Source organism: Erpetoichthys calabaricus, chromosome 6, assembly GCF_900747795.2.
Source record: "Erpetoichthys calabaricus chromosome 6, fErpCal1.3, whole genome shotgun sequence".
NCBI lineage: Eukaryota > Metazoa > Chordata > Cladistia > Polypteriformes > Polypteridae > Erpetoichthys > Erpetoichthys calabaricus.
The window spans coordinates 196,702,420-196,724,114 of record NC_041399.2 but is presented as its reverse complement, the minus strand read 5'-3'; the positions used below and the strand labels follow the sequence as shown (position 1 = coordinate 196,724,114).

Sequence of the window (21,695 nt, the reverse complement as noted above, 5' to 3'; positions counted from 1 at the left end):
AGTGAGTTGGATGAAGTAATGAACAGTGTTCCCAAGAGACAGATAGTGGTGATTGGAGCGGATTTCAATGGACATGTTGGTGAAGGGAACAGAGGAGACAAGGAGGTAATGGGTAGGTATGGTGTCGAGGAGAGGAATGAAGAAGGTCAGATGGTAGTGGATTTTGCCAAAAGGATGAACATGGCTGTGGTGAATACATATTTTAAGAAGATGGAGGAACATAGAGTGGAGGAAGATGCACACAGGTAGATTACATCCTATGCAGAAGAGTCAATCTGAAGGAGATTGAAGACTGCAAAGTGGTAGCAGGAGAAAGTGTAGTTAAGAAGCATAGGATTGTGGTCTGTAGGATGACGTTGGAGATCAAGAAGAGAAAAAGAGTGAGGGCAGAACCAAGGATCAAATGGTGGAAGTTGAAAAAGGAATACTGCAAGGTTGAGTTTAGGGTTGGAGGGCAAAAGGCACTGGGTGGCAGTGAAGAGTTACCAGATGGTTGGGCAACTACAGCAGATGTAGTAAGGGTGACAGCAAGAAGGCTACTTAGCATGACATCTGGACACAGGAAGGAGGAAAAGGAAACCTGGTGGTGGAATGGGGAAGTACAGGAGAGTATACAGAGGAAGAGAATGGTGAAGAAGAAGTGGGATAGTCAGAGAAATGTAGAAAGTAGACGAGTACAAGAAGATAAGGCGCAAGGTGAAGAGAGAGGTGGCGAAGGCTAATGAAAAGACGTATGATGAGTTGTATGAGAGGTTGGACACTAAGGAGGGAGAAAAGGACCTGTACCGATTGGCTAGACAGAGGGACCGAGCTGGGAAAGATGTGCAGCAGGTTAGGGTGATAAAGGATAAAGAAGGTAACATACTCACAAGCAAGCAGATGGAAAGAGTACTTTGAAAGGCTGATTAATGAAGGGAAAGAGAGAAAGAGAAGGTTGGATGATGTGAAGATAGTAAATCAGGAAGTGCAACGGATTGGCAAGGAGGAAGTAAGGATAGCTATGAAGAGGATGAAAAATGGAAAGACCGTTGGTCCAGATGACATACCTGTGGAAGCATGGAAGTGTTTAGGAGAGGTGGCAGTGGAGCTTTTAACCAGATTGTTTAATGGAATCTTGGAAAGTGAGAGGATGCCTGAGGAGTGGAGAAGAAGCGTACTGGTGCCGATATTTAAGAATAAGGGGGATGTGCAGGACTGTAGTAACTACAGCATGAAGTTATGGCAAAGAATAGTAGAAGCCAGTTTAAGAAGTGAGGTGATGATTAGTGAGCAGCAGTATGGTTTCATGCCAAGAAAGAGCACCACAGATGCGATGTTTGCTCTGAGGATGTTGATGGAGAAGTATAGAGAAGGCCAGACGGAGTTGCATTGCGTCTTTGTGGACCTGGAGAAAGCATATAACAGGGTGCTTCGAGAGGAGCTGTGGTATTATATGAGGAAGTCGGGAGTGACAGAGAAGTATGTAAGAGTTGTACAGGATATGTACAAGGGAAGTGTGGCAGTGGTGAGGTCTGCGGTAGGAGTGACGGATGCATTCAAGGTGGAGGTGGGATTACATCAGGGATCAGCTCTGAGCCCTTTCTTCTTTGCAATGGTGATGGACAGGTTGACAGATGAGTTTAGACAGGAGTCCCCGTGGACTATGATGTTTGCTGATGACATTGTGATCTGTAGCGATAGTAGGAAGCAGGTTGAGGAGACCCTAGAGAGGTGGAGATATGTTCTAGAGAGGAGAGGAATGAAGGTCAGTAGGACCACCACAACAGAATACATGTGTGTAAATGAGAGGGAGGTCAGTGGAATGGTGAGGATGCAGGGAGTAGAGTTGGCGAAGGAGGATGAGTTTAAATACTTGGGATCAACAATTCAGAGTAACGGGGATTGTGGAAGAGAGGTGAAAAAGAGAGTGCAGGCAGGGTGGAATGGATGGAAAAGAGTGTCAGGAGTAATTTGTGACAGGCGGGTATCAGCAAGAGTGAAAGGGAAGGTCTACAGGACGGCAGTGAGACCAGCTATGTTATATGGGCTGGAGATGGTGGCACTGACCAGAAAGCAATAGACAGAGCTGGAGGAGGCTTAGTTAAAGATGTTAAGATTTGCACTGGGTGTGACGAGGATGGACAGGATTAGAAATGAGGACATTAGAGGGTCAGCTCAGGGTGGACGGTTTAAAGGCAAAGTCAGAGAGGCGAGATTGTGTTGGTTTGGACATGTGCAGAGGAGAGATGCTGGGTATATTGGGAGAAGATTGTTAACAATAGAGCTGCCAGGAAAAAGGAAAAAAGGAAGGCCTAAGAGAAGGTTTATGGATGTGGTGAGAGAGGACATGCAGGTGATGGATGTGACAGAGCAAGATGCAGAGGACAGAAAGATATGGAAGAAGATGATCCACTGTGGCAACCCCTAATGGGAGCTGCCGAAAGAAGAAGAAGACTCATTTAATATTATGTAACAAGACCTTAACATACACTTCTTTGGGTCCTTATAACATTTACAAAGCATCAATAAAGTGTTTATTCATCTCTGCAATGTGGCCTACTAACAAAACTTCACACTGGAGTCATCTGAAGTGGCCTAACTAAGACACATTTCTCTTAATCTATACTAATAAAAAGCAAAGCCCTCACTGACTGAATGTGACAGTAATACCTGTACAACCTGAATAATAATCAATTCATCTTACATATTGCACGGCCATATCAGGCTCACTCTTGATATCCAGAGGAACATTGTGTCTTATTTATTGAATGACTGGGACAGGTTCAAGGTGTGGACTGATGATGGTACAGGAGATAATTATACTACACAGGAGCACTATAAGAGTGAAATGCTTAAGCCCTTCACCTATGGTTCTGCATGTGAGTTGATGGCTGCCGCTGAATTGTTCGGTTGTCGCTTTCAAGTGTACCGAAATGGCCAAATATTTTACACGTTTGGACAACCGCCAATGCCTCTTAAACATCTTAGATTCACAGGTGTCGATTTGAGGAGTGGACACTTTGATGTTTATGAATATTTAAACTCTCAAAAGTGAAGTTATCGATGAAACCGGTTGTATGCCTACAACGCTTGACAGATGCCGAATGTCACTTCAACACAACAAGTCCTACAAATACTAATGTAATCGAAGCAAACCATGAAACTCAAACCGATTATGACAGCAGCAATCCAAGCTGTGAGAAAACAGTAAAAAGGAGGCATGTCAGGTGTCGTCATACATTTTCTGATGCAGCTAGACGGAAACAACTTCGTGACGCTGCCGGCAAATACTCGCAGGCAAATCCACAAGTTCATAGTCACGCTGCCGCTAAATATTTGCAGGCAAATCCACAAGTTAATAGAGCTTCTGTTTCTAGGTACGATCCCAATAATGAAAAGCGGCTCATATGAAAACAACAGGTTTGGCTCAAAAAAGCCGATTGTGGATTTGCATACAACCCAAACATACATTATGAATCTGACAAAACAGTACACATTGGATCCACAGATCATTAACAAATAATTATTGGTATATTTTCCCTCAGTTTAAAAAGGTTAACTTTTCTTCTTAATAAAAATTTTAAAGCAGTACTTTGCCGCTGCGAAGCGAGGGTATTTTGCTAGTATTCTATAATTAGTAGAAAACCTGTGAATCCTTCATATTAACAAATCATTTTACCATCATGTCAATATGCCACAATGCGCATAATTGAATAACCGATCTACTGTTGTTTATAAGTGTTATGAAGACCAAAAGAAGCCTTTGTTTAGGTCTTGTTACATAAGAATAAATAAGCAATAGGTACATTTCTGCAGTACCTAAACTAAACTGTTACTGAAAGGATAAATGTTATCCAGCAAAGATGCTTCACTGTCAAAATCACATCACATTCTTCTGTACTTTAGTACAGTTTTTATATGATTTTTGCATTAAATGTTGTTGCATTACTAATTAAAATGTAATCATTATTACAATGTTAAGCCTTGAGGAGGCACTAAAACATTACCTGAGCACACAACTCCAGCATCTCGTCTGTGAAGACATTTGCTTTCTCCCCAGTCAGCAGATGGACAATCCCAAAGGGTGAAGTCATAATTGTGGCAATTTACATCGTCCAGCCACACCGGTCCAGAGCCTTCCCCAAATTCAGCTGAGACAGCGGCACGAACTGCAGTTCCGCATCCCAGCTGTCTGCACACAACTTTTGCATCGACCAGGTCCCATGACTTATCACAGACCGTTCCCCAGGTGGCCCAATGGTATACTTCAACTCTCCCTGCACACTGACTGCTGAGGCCTGCCAGCCTGACTCTGTGGTGCTCTAAGAGATGCAGCAGAAAGGAAAAGAACATTATAAAGGTGATAGGCATTTAGAATATTTAGCTTTTCGGCATGTGACTGACATTGACAACTTGTTCACTGCAAGTATAAACCAGTGTCTAAAAGAGCAAGTGTCTGACAAACAAGGACCCACCTGAACAAAGCACTCCTACACTGCCACTAACATTCACACTTTCAGACATAACAGAATGAGAGCAGTCCTGTAGAGACGATTCATTTCCTGCACAATTGATGTTAGTAAGTAGGACCCTGCCTCTTTCAGACACGTATCTTGAGGATTTTTGTGCTTCTATGGCATATCCACATTTTAGCTGAGTGCAGACCACACTAGCATCTTCTAAATCCCAGTCAGAATCCAAAAACTGGACCCAGGTACCATTAAGCATCACTTGTACCACACCATCACAATGACTTCCTCCATCTGTTAGTTGCAGGTGCCATTCAGCATCTAGGATCAGTAAAAAATAAATCAGACATGTGTTTTTCCTAAATTCTTTGAAATGAAGTCAAGGATATCCTCCGTAGCGTAATATGGCATGTAACTTGCCACCTTTACACCAAGCGGTGCTGGAATTCGATTTAGCACCAATGTCACATTGTATGTAGGAAATAAACAATCATACCTGAGCAGATAATACCGGCATCACTACTGTGATCACAAGGTGCTTTATCCCAGGACATTTTGCACTTTCTCAAATCTGACTCACTTCCATTACAAAGAAAACTCCTTTTCCAGACAGGACCTGTTCCTCTTCCAAAATGTTCTCCTGACAGAATTGAAACAGCTGTTCCGCAGTGAAGGTGTCTACAGATTACATGAGCCGTGTGCAGGTCCAAGTGTTTGTCACAGAGGGTACCCCAAATGTTTCCATATAAGACTTCTACTCTTCCAGAACATCTTGAGGACCCATCTACCAAACGTGGGCCTCCTCTACCTGCGTAATATGAATACAAAATATATTAAAAAAGTAGCACCTGCTATTTTGGCATGGCATGAATCCAAATGTGATTTCAAAATTGGACTGGTGAATATGTGTATCCATTATATGAGCATGCTTTATAATTTAAAAAATAAATGTCATACTGGAGTAACGAAAGAAAAAAATATGAGGACATGCACACTCTGGTTACTCATTGTTTCTTTTTTGCATCAGTCATTTTAATCACTCCCTGTCTTTTATGTTATAGAAAAATAAAATTCTAAATTCTCTGTTAGTCCAAGCAAATTGAACAATGTGAGACTAGTGGCATTCAAATTTGCTGATGATGCCAGTTTTTCTTGCCCTTTAATATCAATCAACACATTGAAGTATATGAGCTTATGGACTATCCTGAATAGTTTTATATATATTTCTTTTGGCTTTTTTGAAATATTCAGTTTATTCAATCAATATTTTTTTTATATCCTTCATGTCAAGGCCAGATTAAGAGTTCCATTGGCCCAAGGCTGTTGAAACTTAAAAGGGCCCCTCTCATCTGACTACCTACCCACTAGTCACACACTGTGACCACCAGAGAGCATCATAGTGCCGCGATACCAGACCCAACTGGACCACAAATAGTTCCAAGTTCAATTAAACAGTAAGTTATTAACAAGAGCAGCAGAGTCAGGCTTTAATCCACCAAACAATCATCAAATAGCACACCAATATCTTCAATATCTCCTACCTGACCTTCTCCTCAAGAGTCATCTAACTGTCTCACAACTCTGGCTCCTTGATGCAGTGAGATGGCTCCCTTTTATCTTGAAACCTGGAGTGCTACCGGGATTGAGACGTTAACCTGCAGAAGCACTCCTGTGTCACATGGAAGCCGCATGGAATTCTCAAGCTCCTTTCCTATGGCGCCCTCTGGAGGCATCCAAGGGCCCCTAAAGGGTTGCCACTCCTGACTCCAACTCCCAGACAACCCTGCAGGTGTCTGAATTGGCATTCAGTCAGAGGAGCGCTGTCACCTCTCATACTAGGGAATACATTGTCTGTAAAATGCCATTTCCCCAGGTCCTTTCAGTACTCATTCCTGATACCAAATGGAGCTCTGCTTGGCCAGGCTTTGACTCTGCTCCAATGGTCCTTCTATTATGTCAACTTGGCCAGGAAAGCAATGGCCCTCTACTCCCCTCTGGATGGCAGACCATCTTCTCTGGTACTTATAACACATATACATTATGAACATTTTCTGTGTTAATAATAAATTAAATACAGGGATTAAAATTGAAAGAAAAACATATCAAGTCATCTTCATCTTTTTTTGTTAATTTGTGTATTACAATGAATGTAACAAACTAACTGAGTGCAACAACACATGTTTGAAATCAACTTTCTTCCGATAGTGCAAATCAATCATCAATTAAACACTTTCTTGTTACAATTATTGGCTAAAAGATAACATTTAACACATACTTGAACTTAACAACAATAAATTTTGGTTTGGTGTTGTTAGGTGCATCTTATCTCCTGCAGTGATCTGATTGTCTTCCAAATTGTTGCTCACATCAGTGTCGATATTTCCCGACTGTACACTGATGCTAATGCTGCTGGAAGCAGCAATATAAGCAGTTCCCTAGCTATCTGTAAGGTCAGGCTCATTAGTCTCAACTGCAGTATAAATGACTTGTTCAAATCATCATTTTAGTTTAATTATTTGTTTTTAAGATGCGAATTTCAGACACAGTTTACAGTAAAAGAGCGAATTTTGTGTAGTTTCATTTTTGCTGCACCTCTTGTTCCTCATTTTCAATAACTTGTCATGTGGATTTTTTCTTTATTTTTGGCATGTGTCATGCATGCAACTGTTTTGAAAATTGAGAAAATACCAAGATAATATAATTTGGATCAGATCTTAATTTAGTATTGGCGGAAGGGTACTGAAACTGAACAACATTTTTAGTGAGAAGCACAGTGAACAAAATAATTTTTACAGTGATCTCATAATAAATTAGTGAGCACAATGTAGACGTCTGTGAAACTGAGCAAAAATATCATGTGCAGAATGTGATTAATATTAGACAATAATTAAAATATTAAATGGTGCCTGCACTGGAAAATGGAAGAGCATTAAGTTTAAGCTCAGGGAAAAGCAAGCATAGACCTGTATAAAACAATACCAGAAACTGCAAATCCTTAGTTATTAGAGAAACAAGATGAAACAGGTGTTTTGATAGATTAGTTTAACTGATTTCATATGTACTGAAGATAATACTCAGGGTGCTGCTCAGAAGATTACAGAAATGAAATATATATATATATATATATATCATTATAAAAAGAATTAAGAAAAAAGCTTGTGTGTGAACAAAACAATGGATGACATCAGGATTTTTACAAGAGAAGTTTAAAGTTTAATAAGATGCTGCTCAAACGATTTAAAACAATTGGAACCAGAGCACAGCTGAAGTCCAGATGGACAGAAGAAACATTTCTAGATTAAAGATAAATCAGACAACAATGCAAAAATAGTTATTGCAGAAGAAAAAGAATCATGACTTGTGAAAACCAAATAAGGCACAAAACAAAGATGTTCGTTTTAACTGTTGCTGTTGTACTAAGAAATTATCATTTTTGAATAAATCCTGGATATCAGATTAGTAGCAAATGTAGAATGTGTGCTAAAGGAGAATAAAATATGTGCACAGGGTCATGTAAGCAGTGACTACAAAGACTGATAAATGTAAAATACAACAAAAAAGAAGGAATCCAACTAAAATAATAAAAAATAAAACAAAATAATACAAATTAAACCCAACTGTAGATGTTAATAAGACTAACAAAGACACCTTAGAAGTGGCAAAACAATAGATAGATAGATAGATAGATAGATACTTTATTAATCCCAATGGGAAATTCACAATAAGACATGTTTGTGCACTGTCTACTAAATAAAGGGCAGAATAGGAGCACTGAGCAAAGGATGAAATTCCTTGAGATGTCTTCAACCTACCTTTGAAATAATACTAGTAATAAAACAAGTTGATTGAATGAATGCTGCTTTCAATGGTCACTAAAAAAATAGATGTTGCATATGTTTACACATGATATTTTATATTTTACATACCTGAACAGATAATTGACATGTCACTGCTGTGACTGCAGTTTTCAGCCCTGGGTTGTGATTGAGGGCAGTCAAACAAAATGGACTCATTGCCCATGCATTCAAACTGTCGATTCCATGCAGGTCCAGTCCCTTTCCCATAAAGAGCCCCTACAGCAGTTGCCACTGCCACCCCACACTGAAGCTGATGACAGACAACATTGGCATCCTTTATGTCCCAGCTGGAGTCACAAATTGTCCCCCAGGTCTCTCCAAACTGTACCTCTACACGGCCGGAACAGGGGTCCTCACTGCTGACCAATCTTGGCTGTATGTGAGCTAAAAATTGAATGATAATTGATTGTTACTATTTTCTACAGTTTATCATTTTTCAAGGTACTAAAAGTTTCTGACGTTAGAACAATATGTGAGTTTCAAGGAAAGTCAATCTCATTCCAATGTCACCAGTTTCTGCTAAAGGAAAGTTTTAAAAGCAAAACTCAGCTGAGATTTAAAGACCCCCCCCCCCCCCCACACACAAATAATACTGTAATTTTATTCACACTGCCCTGAATTATTGAATTGTAGTAGTAACTTTACATACACTGTACTTATGAAACTTTAAATAAAAGTATTTTGTTTTTTGTGACAAATTAAAATTAAAATATTTTTGAATTCTGCCTTAATTTCAAGTAACAGTTTAAAATAACAATTTAAATTAATATAATAATACTATACAATAAAAATAAACGTTCTATCATATTTCCATTACACAGTGTTGAGAGCTACTCTTATATTTCCATTGCATGATTAGGGTATTTGCTATAGATAGATAGATAGATAGATATGAAAGGCACTATATAATAGATAGATAGATAGAACTTTTTTTGTCCCCAGGTGTAAATTTTCTTATATAATATATATTATACATAATATATTTTACTTATATAAAATATTCTTAATACACCTAATAATGCATACAGTATACTTAATGCAAAGTTAAAAATTATTTTAAATCTTACCAGAACACACCATTCCCGCAAAATTACTCTGAATGTCCTCAAATAATTCAGTTCTAAGGGACGCTTTGGAAGAACACTGCCAGAACAATGATTCATTGCCCACACAATGAACTGGGAAAATCCAAAGACTAGCAGCTTCTTCTCCAAAGTAAGCCTTTCTTTTAATTGAGACAGCTGAATCACAACCAAGCTGTCTGCACACAACGTCCGCCAATGGACTGTCAATTAATTCATCAGGAAGTGTAAGTATCCCAATGTTAGATGTAATTTCCATTCTGCCAGCACAGGGACTTCCTCCATTCTCAAGTGATATATTGACAGCACCTTAAAACAGAAGTAAGTTTTTTTGGGTTTTTTATAAACATATATAAATTTGCTTATAGATAGTAATACTTGCCTGAAGAAGGGGCCTGAGTTGCCTCGAAAGCTTGCATATTGTAATCTTTTTAGTTAGCCAATAAAAGGTGTCATTTTGCTTGGCTTTTCTCTACATTCATGATGGCTAACACGGTACAACACCCTAGTACTACAGATAGTAATAACTGTAATGAAAAAATCATGTCAAGTAAGCAAAAGCCTGCCAAGGCACAATAAAAAAGAAAAAAAATACCATAAATGTTGTTTTACATTATTTCGATATATAAATGCTTATAATGCAAATATTCAGATAAACCTGAAATAAATTAGAACCATTCTTATCTTCTTGACTGTTCACAACAAGCTTTCTGTTGATTGTAACATATCTTAAAAATTTTGATGGGACTACGCCTTCAACCCAGAATTCTAGAATCATGAGGCACTAGCAATAAGCAGTGCACTCACATTGTGCCTATTAATTGATTGTCTGCTTATTTTTAAATCATTTCATAAAACTGGTCACTTTCTACAGTTACTCAGACTTATTAAAATTAGTCCATGTACACATTGGGAGAACATACAAACTCTATACAGTTTCTAACATGTCTAACAATCAAAAATGAGTCTCTATGCCACTGCCTTACCAAGCTGAAACAACCATACAAAGCAAAGTTCTTAAAACCAAATATGTACGTATAACGTGATTTTGGTTAACTGTATTAATTGCATGCTATGTGCCTGCTTTAGCTCTCACTGCTCGTAGGAGACAAAAGCACATACATTCAAAGTTTTATTGGCAGTATACAGGAAATATATTGCAAAATAACACCATTTTATTTTATTTTATTTTTTATTCTTTTTTTATTGGTGAGAAAAAGTTTTTGCTGCCCTCCCCAAATTTTAATATGATTTAATTGTACTAGCTACAACAACAATATTTATTTATAAAGCACATTTTCACACAATTGATGCAGCTCAAAGTGCTTTACAGGATGAAGAAAGAAAAAATATAAAAATAAAATTAGGCAATACTAATTAACAAAGAATAAAGTAAGGTCTGATGGCCGGGGGGGACAAAAAAAAAACAATAAAAACCTCCAGATGGCTGGAGAGAAAAAAAAAAACAACAAAATCTGCAGGGGTTCCAAGGCCTCAAGACCACCCAGCACTAGGCATTCTACCTAACATCCATCCATCCATTATCCAACCCGCTATATCCTAACTACAGGGTCACGGGGGTCTGCTGGAGCCAATCCCAGCCAACACAGGGCGCAAGGCAGGAAACAAACCCTAGGCAGGGCGCCAGCCCACCACAGTCTACCTAACATGAATGATCTCAATAAGTCCTCATGGGTTTTATCTTTGCACTTTGATCCAGACACTAAGAATCTCAACAATTTCTCTTAAGCGCTTTCAGTCTAAATTTATTGGATGCTTAGGTAATACTGTATATTAATAGTAGCAGTTAATTTTGAACATCAAATTCAAAAAATCATTAGTATACATTTTAATGCAACTGCCAAGCTAGTAGGTTAGTGATAATATGGGGCTGATGTTGCAAATAAATGCTATTCAGAACACAAGCTGAGTATGTTTGCTAAAGAATAGAAGAAAAGAAAAACATGTACAGTTAGTGTTTTCATAAACTGGGGGCGGAGTGGTGGCTCTGAGGCTAAGGATCTGCGCTGGTATCCCAAAGGTTGCCAGTTTGAATTCCCGTCACTGCCAAAAGAGATCCTACTCTGCTGGGCCCTTGAGAAAGGCCCTTAACCTTCAATTGCTCCAGGGGTGCTGTACAATGGCTGACCCTGTGCTCTGACCCCAAGTGGTATGCGAAAACTAACAAATTTCTAATACGAGAAATTATATAAGGCAAAATAAAGAAAAAAAATAAATAAAAAACTGGAGGAAGCATTCATGTAATATAACTGTTGCTTGTTTTCTCATTTTCACTCTAAACATTGACTGTATTTGAAACAATGCATGCTCACTCAAGCTACTTGGCAAATCCCTCATGATTTTACTTATCCAGCTACTTAACAGGATCTTCTAGTCAGCATATTTTTGAGCACCATGTCTTTAATGTTTGTTGAAAGTCACAATTGGTTTTGCTGACACACTGGCACCACTGAGTCAGAAGACAAACCGCTTATCTGTAATCTGTCTTATCGTTGTTGGTAATGCATATGATGGTGATATCATCAGTGCATTTAATGATGGAGCTGGAGCTTTGGCCACAGAGTCAGAGCTGAACAAGGAGTAGAGAAAGGGGCTCAGCACATTACTCTGTGGCATGCATGTGCTGAGACGTAGTGTGGATGATGTGATGCTGTCAATCTGCAGATGTGCATGTCGGACAGAAAATGGCAGAAAGTGGATAAAATAAATGTGTAATTTCAAATCTAATGGGAATGAAGGTGACAGAAATGTAACAAAGTAAAAGTGCATTTTTTTATTTACAAATGTACTCATGGGGAACTACTGTGGCCAAACATTATTCTGAATGCATTACAACCCACCTCTACTAACAGACACCAGGAATAAGTAGAAAAAAAAGAATTTTCTAACTTCATTTTTACTTCGGATAGAATGTGTCAATTTTAGTCTCTTTATTTCATTATTTATAGATAGGAGAAGAAAAAAAAGCATGTGTTATTTCACTTAGTTTCCAACTCTACTTCCCGCATGTACAGTATATAAACATAAAAATATATTTTGCATTATAGAATTTTAATCAATATTTTTAATCAATACATGATATAATTTTACAATTTAATACTAGTATATACTTATATGAAGTTGTAACAATGAATTGTTAAACATAGGGATAAGAATTGAATGTACCTAAAGGGTTAACTAAATGTTCCTTCAAGCCTAAGCTTTTGCCTCATTTTAGATGAGCCACCAAGATAGTTGCTAAGGTTAAAATGAAAGCAGAAATAAACTAATGGCAAAGCCCAAACACCCCCTTATGAAGTGGTGCCAAAATCAATAGAAGAGACCACTGATCACCCCTATTTACAAGGCAATATTCAGATTGATAGCAGAGTCAAAAGGAGTCAGAAAGTACTGGTGGCATTCGTTGATTAGATGAAGCTCTGCACATAATGCATATTAAGAGTCAAATGACGTGATGTATTAGATGAGGTAATGTAACAGAAAAGCATAAAAACAGATGAATTGTTTTATTGATTGCTCATACCATGGACTGAGACATTTGTTTATACCTGTGCACAAATAAAGAATTGTTCTGCATTTTCATCTGGTCTCCGTGAATGGCTTCTTTGAAAACAGAGGAAACTTTTTCTACTATCTCTATATATAATCTTCATTTGGATCATGATCTTTGTTTGTCCGTGAATTAGAAGAAGAAGCACTAGATGGCAGTAGAGAGACAGCTAAAACATAGGCATTGCATTAAGAATCTCCTCCAGGCTTGTACTACTGAAGACTGTAGTACTCCAGTCACACCTCAAAACACAGACATTCAAACTAAACAAATTGTTGTGCTTTAAATGAACTAATCTTTATATATAATCTTCATTTGGATCTTGATCTTTGTTTGTCCGCGAATTCATGTTCCCCTGACACTGCCTTGGTTGTTACTTTTGTTTACAAACACTGTCGATACCACTCTTTGTGTTTAGATCTGGCGTTGACTACCTTGAGTAACAATCGTACCTCGAGTACAAAAAATTAAAATGAAAAGAAACGAACTTGATGAGGAGAGGAAACGACAGCGTCGTGGAAACGAGACGGATTGTGAATGGAGAGAAGCAGAAATGCTCCTCCATCACCACATAATTACTATTCGGACAGAGATTCCGAGTAGACCATTCCTATCGAATCAATGTCCAAGGGTTTTGTTTTGTAATTTTGTTTCCCTTATAAAAAATCATAATGCTGTGCGACGAAGGGCCCAGTTCACGACTGGCAGCTGCGTTTAAACAGGGAGCCCTTCACAGACAACTTTAACACGCGCAACGTAGTTGGGCGCACATGGCTAGTGGTATATAATTGTATACAAAATTGTACATACACACGTGCTGCATACTATGTATACTTTCTTGTGCTTGGTGGTGTTGTGTTATTGTTAGCGCTTCCAAGGAAATGCAAGTAAGTATTTCATTGTACTACAATACAATATGTACTCTGTGCACTATGTACACATGACAATGAACATGACTTTAATTATTTAAAACATTGATAATTTGCTGAAAAAGCATTGAAAGTACTACATGAGTAAAGCCGAAAACTCAAATCATAATAAATGATATAAAATACACATTTGAATAAATAAAAGCAATTATCATTATACTGTATATACCAACTTTAGTTCTGCATTTAGAGGCACAGAGAAATACCAAAACAACACAATATCTATACTTATTGTAGTGCATCGGAGTAAACATCTGTTGTGTTTAATAAATGAAACCTAAATATGTATTTTCAGTATGTCAGTGAACCGCTTTTGTTAATACATCTCTGTACAAGTACTATTTACAAGCAGGCAGCTTTCACATACAGTAAATATCAATCTTAAGAATTTTATCCGGTTCACTAATTTAAATACAGTACCAGGTTGGCTCATTTGAGTATCATGCTAACATTATGACTACTCTTTCATCCAGTCAACCATTTCCAATACTGGGTCAGAGGGATCAGCAGCCCATCAGCCACCAACACTAGACAAACCATATACACCTACACTCATTCATTTCAGGTTAGTCAGCCAAAAGAGAACATTTTTTTTATGTTGGAAGAAACTGGAGAACGCAGAAAACACACACATAGTCAAAAGAAAAATGTGCAACCTTCAACCAGACAATGCCTAGACCAGTGGTTCTGAAACTGTGGGGTGGGAACCCCTAGGGGGGTGCAAAGTAACAAAAAGGGGGGGCGCGAAGATGTGAAAAAAAGAAAACAAGAATCGAAAATATGAAAAATGCATCTATTGAAACCAAAACAAATTATCTTAAACTACATTCTGATACTAGAAAAATAAATATAGAGTTAGATAAATGTCGATAAAAGTTAAGTAGGTATAATAAAATATGCATCTATGATATATCATTAATTAAAAAAGAACAAATTGGTATTAGTGGGCTCCTTTCAAAAAAACGTTAGGGGGGGGGGGGCACGATTAAAACTGTTATGAAAACTCGAGTCACAAATACTTAAAGGTTGAGAAACGCTGGCCTAGACTGAGATTTAAACGTAGGATTATAAAGTCTTAATATTTAACATGAACATTTATTGTGGATTCAAATAATTCTGTTCAAAATATTATTAGAAGAATAATGTATCCAGTTCACATACCTTTACATATAATTGTGGCTGCCATACTGTGATCACATTCATGTTGGCCCCAGGGATTAGAAGGACATTCCCATAAGAAGGTTTCATTCCCTGAGCAGTGAACATTATCCAGCCAGATGGGAGCATCACCAGAGGGTATAGGCATTTGAGGAACAGTTTCTGCTTCTCCACACCCCATTAGCTTACACACAAGTTGTACTTCTTCTATTCTCCAGTTAGTTGAACAAACTGTTCCCCATTGACCTTTGTAATAGACATCTACTCTTCCTGCACAAGCATTACCTAGGGTTGAAATTTGTAATTTTTTTTCACCTGTCAAAGAGACAATAATTGGACCAAAAGAGCAGTTAATTTCCTTACACATGACTTTAAACACATGATAGAACAATTTCTTCATGAGTAAAAGACGTAATTTGTTTTGTTATGTTTACTAATACAAGTTTTTAAATCTTTTAATTGATGCATTTCATCACATCACTTAACTTGACTTTCACGACACTCATCCTATTCTAGTGAGGGAAGTGAAAGCAATATGCTAAGTTGGACAGAACAGACCATTCTATTCTTTTAAACTCTTACCATCTCCTTCTGAGGAATTTGTGCACAATCCCATGATATAATCTATAATTGTATCAAAGGGGTGCCCTCTTGACAACTTCTCAGTAGGCATTTTAACTGCAGTATGCATAGAAACCCTGTGCAGGAACCTCATTTCAGTCACTTGTGCTCAGGGTTTCTGCTAAAATGGATTATTTACCACACTACACTCTCAGAACTTTGTGGTGTCCTCTGTCACCTGTTCAGTTTGTCCCTAGGGCTCCAGAAAGTGCCACTGCTATGAAAAACATATTGCATTGCACCTGTTCCAAAGAAGGCAGGTGTCTCTTTACCTTATGACTACAGATCAGTGGCCCTTACATCTCACATCATGAAGGCCTTTGATAGGTAGGCCCTTGACTATATGAGTCCTCTTTTAGTAGACCACCTTGACCCACTGCAGTTTGCTTAGTAGACAAATATTAAAGTAGAATATGCAATTATCTATCTGCTCCACAAGGCTGAACAACCCAGGTAAAAATAAAATATACTTATTTGTACTAAAAATATACTTTAATATCAGAAAGTACGTTTCTATCACATTATTGCTTTTGTGTGCAAGTGCAAAGAAAATATAATACAAATGTACTAATTAAAAATACATTATGTGTCTGTAATCTATGTAAATATGCTAAATTGCACTAATAATTAAATTGATATTAAGTGTACTCAAACAAAGTGTACTACCCCTGAAATATATAAAAATGTGTTATTAGTGCATTACGTAATACTGTGCTATGCATGCTTTAAATATAAGTTCAATTTTGGTGTACTTTCACACACTATTATTAAGTTCATTTTAAGTGTATTTTACTGCACTTCTGGGATATAATATACAAAAAGTATGCTATATTTGAGTTGGAAATACATTGAAGTATATCACAAATATGTTTTCAATTTATTATCCTTGCATTTTGATTGAAATATAAATGTATTTACCATATATTATAAGTGTATTAACAAGTCTCTAAAATGTGGATTAAAATAATAATAATAATAATAATTCAATTACATAGCGCGTTTCTCAGTACTCAAAGCGCTATATACTTCAAGTAGAAACAAAGTTCATTTATGAAAGTACAGAAATAAAAAAAAAGTGTACTTAAGCATATTTAAGCACATCTTAATGGTGTCACATTCAAGTACACTTAGTTGTATTTAAGTACAGTATATATTTAGTTACACTAATGATATTACATTAGCAACTTAGTACAAAATTAGTGCTTGAAAATAGCACACTTTTAACACAATATGTGCACTTAAATTAAGTGTATTTTAGTGCACTTTTTTTACCTGGGGAAGCTGGCAGCAAGGATTATATTGTTTGATTTGTCTAGAACCTTCACAACAATCCAGCCATCTCTGTAAAGGAATAATCTCAGAGCTATGCAGAAGGATAAACATATGGTATCCTGCATTATGGACTATTTGTCGGGCAGACCACAGTGTGTGAGACTCAAAGACTACATTTCTGATTTAGATGTGAGCAACTCTGGAGCACAATAAGAAACAGTCTTGTCTCCTTTTCTCTTCACTCTGTACACCTCTGACTGTAAGTATAACATCAGGTCATGGCACTGGCAGAAATTCTCAGGTGATTCTGCACTTAGGGAGCGTACTGATAAAGGGGATGAGACAGAGGAGAGGAGTCAGGGGGAGAACTTTGTTTTTTTAGTGCAGAAAGAATTGCCTTTAACTTAACATCAGCAAAAAGAAGGAACTGGTTATTGTCTTTCACCGCACCAAAAAGCCTCAATGTCTGGTCACTATTCAGGGAGTGTACATACGATAGAGGTGGTGCACTCTCCCAGGTACTTGGGCGTCCACATCAATGATAGGCTGGAATGGTCTCGTAACACATAGGAACTATGTAGGAAAATGCAGAGCAGACTCTTGCTTTCTTGGAGAAGGGCTGCCTCCCTTTAATGTGTGTTCAGTGTGATTTTCTACGCTGTGGTGTGCTGCATTAGTAACATCACTTCAAGAAATGCCCACTGAATCAGCAAACTAATTTAAAAGGGTGAGCTCTGTTATGGGACACATTCTGGAGCAACTGGAGGTAGTTGTGAAGGAAAGGATGAAGACAAAATGGAGTGCTAGTATGAACAATGCTGCACATCATCTCTCTGTGACACACTAACACTGAGGACTTTCAGTCAATGAATTATTCAACAGAATTGGCTCAAGAAACACAACTGGGGCTCCTTTATAACAACAGCAAAATATCTGCCTAATGCCTCACGGACATTTTCTTTCTTCTATTTCCTTTTTTACTTATTCTGGCATGTGTTCAGACCAACATGTGTGTTATAGATGTGCTATCTATCTATCTATCTATCTATCTATCTATCTATCTATCTATCTATCTATCTATCTATCTATCTATCTATCTATCTATCTATCTATCTATCTGAAAACAAAAATCAAAACAGAAATCTTAAATGTATCATAGGCTACTTAGCCTGTTATTATACTGTGTCCTTTTAAAACATGACCCTTGGTAGTTCACATTTTGTACCATCTATTCATGATTATTAATGGAGCAGGTTATGCAACTAAATAAACAAAGGTTGTTTTTTTTCTTTGGTTTTTTTTCTGGCACTTTCTTGTGGATGGTTCTTTAGGGAACTTTGGTTCCCCTAGGCCCTAGGCCCTAGGCCCTAAATATGTCAGAATGGTTCTTCAGAGCGATACCCTAGGGCCTAGGGTATCGCTCTGAAGAACCATTCTGACATATTTATACATATGTACTGTATATAAAATATATTGATACATTATTATGACTGCTAATGTTTACCTGTGTCATCCATATTTTTTGCTTGAGTAGATTCTAAGAGAAAGAAAAAAAACAAACATTTATTTCAATGTACAAGCAAACAGCACTTTATGTAAGACAAGAACAACTTTCAACTCAGCTTCAACTTTATTGTCATATGTACTCAGTACAATGAAAATGTTATTCTGTGAGTCCTGAAGCAATCGACAAGAGCACACAGCAACAGACAAGAATAAACAATAATAAACAAAAACACCTCAGGTGCAAAACGAATGTGCAAACAAACTGAATAAATACGTTAATGTTGCATACTTGCGCAAATAACACCTCCATCCCATTCATGCTGACAAGGCCGTGCCTCCTGGGTTGTTGCCTCACACTGACTCAGCTCAGTTTCATTCCCTCTGCACTTTACACCAGTCAGCACTCGGTCCTCAGGAAGAGACTCAGGGTGCATAAGATGAGGAGCAGAAATGGCAGATCCACAGTCCAGCTGCCTACAGACCACCTCTGCATCTGGCAGGTCCCAGGCATAGCTGCACACGTGGCCCCATTGACCATTATGAAGGACTTCAACTCTACCGGCACAAGAACTGCTGCCACTCAGTCGGACTTGAAGAGTATCTTAAAGAGACAAAACCGGCAAATTTACATTTTAGTGTCCAATAAATTCTAAAAGAAACTAAATAAATCAGTAAAAAATAGATGAAGGCAGTGTAATTTGGGTGTAAATATCCATTAATTCATATTGCATTTTCAGTTACAGTGAGAGCAAGATGGAGTCTATGCCAGCGACTTTGGACTCAATGCAGGAACAAACTCATAATTACAAAGTTGGATGCAATGGCTGAGTGCCAAAAAAAGCCCTACGCATCTATTAAGGTATTCCGATTAATAAAATGTTTTGTTTAAGGCAAAAGTGTGGCACAGAAGTTAGTGCTACTGGCTCACATATACTGCACTTTTAATTATATTACATCAGTTTAGAGTCGCCAATTAACTTCATATTCATGTCTCTGGAATATTTATTTATTATCTTTTTGTCCTTTACTGCATTGTAATTGACTTCCTGTTCCTTTAAACATATTATCTTCCAAAACTTAAAAAATGATAGCTTAATTTCCTTTTATTCATATTCACCATCCTTAATTCTGTACACATTCAAATATCATAGACAAACAAGCAATTTATGTCCTGTGTATGAAAAGTAAATAAGCAAGTTACAAATTAATAATAATAAAAAAAAAAATCTACTATGTCTTTTCCAGCCCAGTATATGCAAATACCGATATTGTGAGGGACATGTGTAAGCAAGACAGGATTAAGACCACCATGGTGCTAGGATGTCAAAGCTCAGAAAGCCCCGTCACTACACCATTAGGCATATGTATAAAATCACAAATAATTATGAAAATCGCATATGTCAATAATAAATCAGATACAGGGATTAAGGTAGAAAAACTCCAAAACTTTATATTGGGTCGACTTATTTTTTGCTCATTAGTGTATTACAAAGAATGTAATAAACGAACTGAAGAGTGCAGCATCAGGAAATCAACTTCCTTCTGACAGCTCATTTAACAGTATTAATTAAATATTTTTAAAAGGATTATCCCACTTTGTGGAAAAAAAAGATACGTAACTGGGCATTTTGGGTTTGCATATTTACACAAAGTAAACATTCACATTACCAGATTGAAGTGACTCAAATCCGATATTTTGCCTTAATGTGACACAGACCTGGCATTTGCAGGGCTGTGTGGACACAGATATCTGATCTGTTCAAATGGGGCATTTTTATAGGTGGTCCTAGGTCAGGTACATATATGATTTGTGGCCATGCAGCACAAAGTCACATCAGAATTCATGTATTTTTTTTGTTTCTTTTTTTTTAACATGGCCTGAGCGCTGAGTGCAGACACGGGGAGAACATGCAACGCAGGGAGGACCTGGGAAGCGAACCCAAAACTCCTAACTTAGAGGCAGCAGCGCTACCACTGCACCACTGTGCCGCCCCAACCAGCAAGTTAAAAAACAAAAAACTAAAATTAAAAACCAAAATTTTATGCCCTAAATTCCTGTTTCATGTAGTAAAAACTTACCATAACTAGTTTATAAATTCTTGAGAGATATAAAAAAACATTAACTGTGAAGTACCAGCTTGCTTAATTAAGGTAGGAGTCCAATTAAAAGAAGAAATTGGTTGGGATGAAAGCTTTCAGCCACTGGGACCTCCAGCACTAAACCTGAGAGAAGCTGGTTCATAGTGTAATTGAATAAAAGTAGATAAAATCCAAGCATATCTAGAAAAACCTTATGGCCCGGAACATTTACTAAAATCTAAAATAAAATAGTGTGATTCCATCACAGAGGCATCATATAAATAGCATGGAACTTTGTATCGTGTCACACGGCTTTTACTAAATATGAACTTATTGAAAAATGTTTCTTAGGGTGTAGTGAATCTCTTACCACTGATTTTCAAAGTAAAGACAATATCATTTATCACAGGGCTGACTCTAGCCACAGGTCAAGTAGGCACCAGTCTAAGAACACCATGTCTAATGGTGTTTCAAATCTCCAAAGGTGACCCCTTCCCTGCTGGTCAATTTCATATCTGGCCAGGGTTGCCAGATGTTCATGTTTTCCACATAATTAAGTTAGTTTTGAAACCATTTCATGGATAAAAATATCAATTTGGTAATGTGCATTTTTCTGAGCTATTTTGCAAATGAGTCGTCAAACCTGAACCGAGACATCACACTCTAAAACCCCTCTTCCACCGGTCTACCAGTGTCCTTGAAACACCAAGGGGTTCTCCCTCACACTGCTATTATATTCCTAAAACATTGCTCTCAAAAATACTAGAAAATAAAAACTGGTGTCTGCTTATTACTCATGTTGCTCCATCAATGGTCTGGAAGGTAAAGGGTTTTACAGTGTTACTGAAAAACGACACTGGGGTACACAACTTTTCTGCATACCCTGGCATTCTCCATCAACAACAATCATGTTGCAGACTGGAAAAAGTAAATCTGATAGTGGTGATGGAAAAGATAGTTAGGATTGTAAATTACATATGAGGGCAATCATTAAAGCACCAACAGTTTTATTATTTAGCAGAAGAATATGAAATGCACTATTACAATCTCATATTACTACTACTGCTTCAATGGTTAACCTGAGGTAATATTTTATTAAGATTCTGATTTGCTTCCAGTAATTCTGCAGTTTATTCAACAGAGAGAGCACTGTGATCTGGCATATGTCCGTG

General features: G+C 37.5%; 1 protein-coding gene across 1 annotated transcript in view; it reads right to left on the bottom strand.

Annotated features, from left to right (window-relative positions):
* The window catches only part of LOC114643159 (deleted in malignant brain tumors 1 protein-like), a 153,303-nt gene extending 131,870 nt beyond the window's left edge, over positions 1–21,433 (bottom strand). Inside the window, exons 1-10 of the mRNA XM_051928800.1 lie at positions 21,406–21,433; positions 18,734–19,045; positions 18,433–18,475; positions 16,986–17,029; positions 15,049–15,360; positions 9,373–9,696; positions 8,375–8,689; positions 4,945–5,256; positions 4,455–4,769; positions 3,987–4,301 (exon numbers count right to left, since the gene is read on the bottom strand). Of these exons, the coding sequence (XP_051784760.1) occupies positions 3,987–4,301; positions 4,455–4,769; positions 4,945–5,256; positions 8,375–8,689; positions 9,373–9,696; positions 15,049–15,360; positions 16,986–17,029; positions 18,433–18,475; positions 18,734–19,045; positions 21,406–21,433 (2,320 nt within the window). The remainder of the gene's footprint in view (positions 1–3,986; positions 4,302–4,454; positions 4,770–4,944; positions 5,257–8,374; positions 8,690–9,372; positions 9,697–15,048; positions 15,361–16,985; positions 17,030–18,432; positions 18,476–18,733; positions 19,046–21,405) is intronic.
* Between the last annotated feature and the right edge of the window lie 262 nt (positions 21,434–21,695).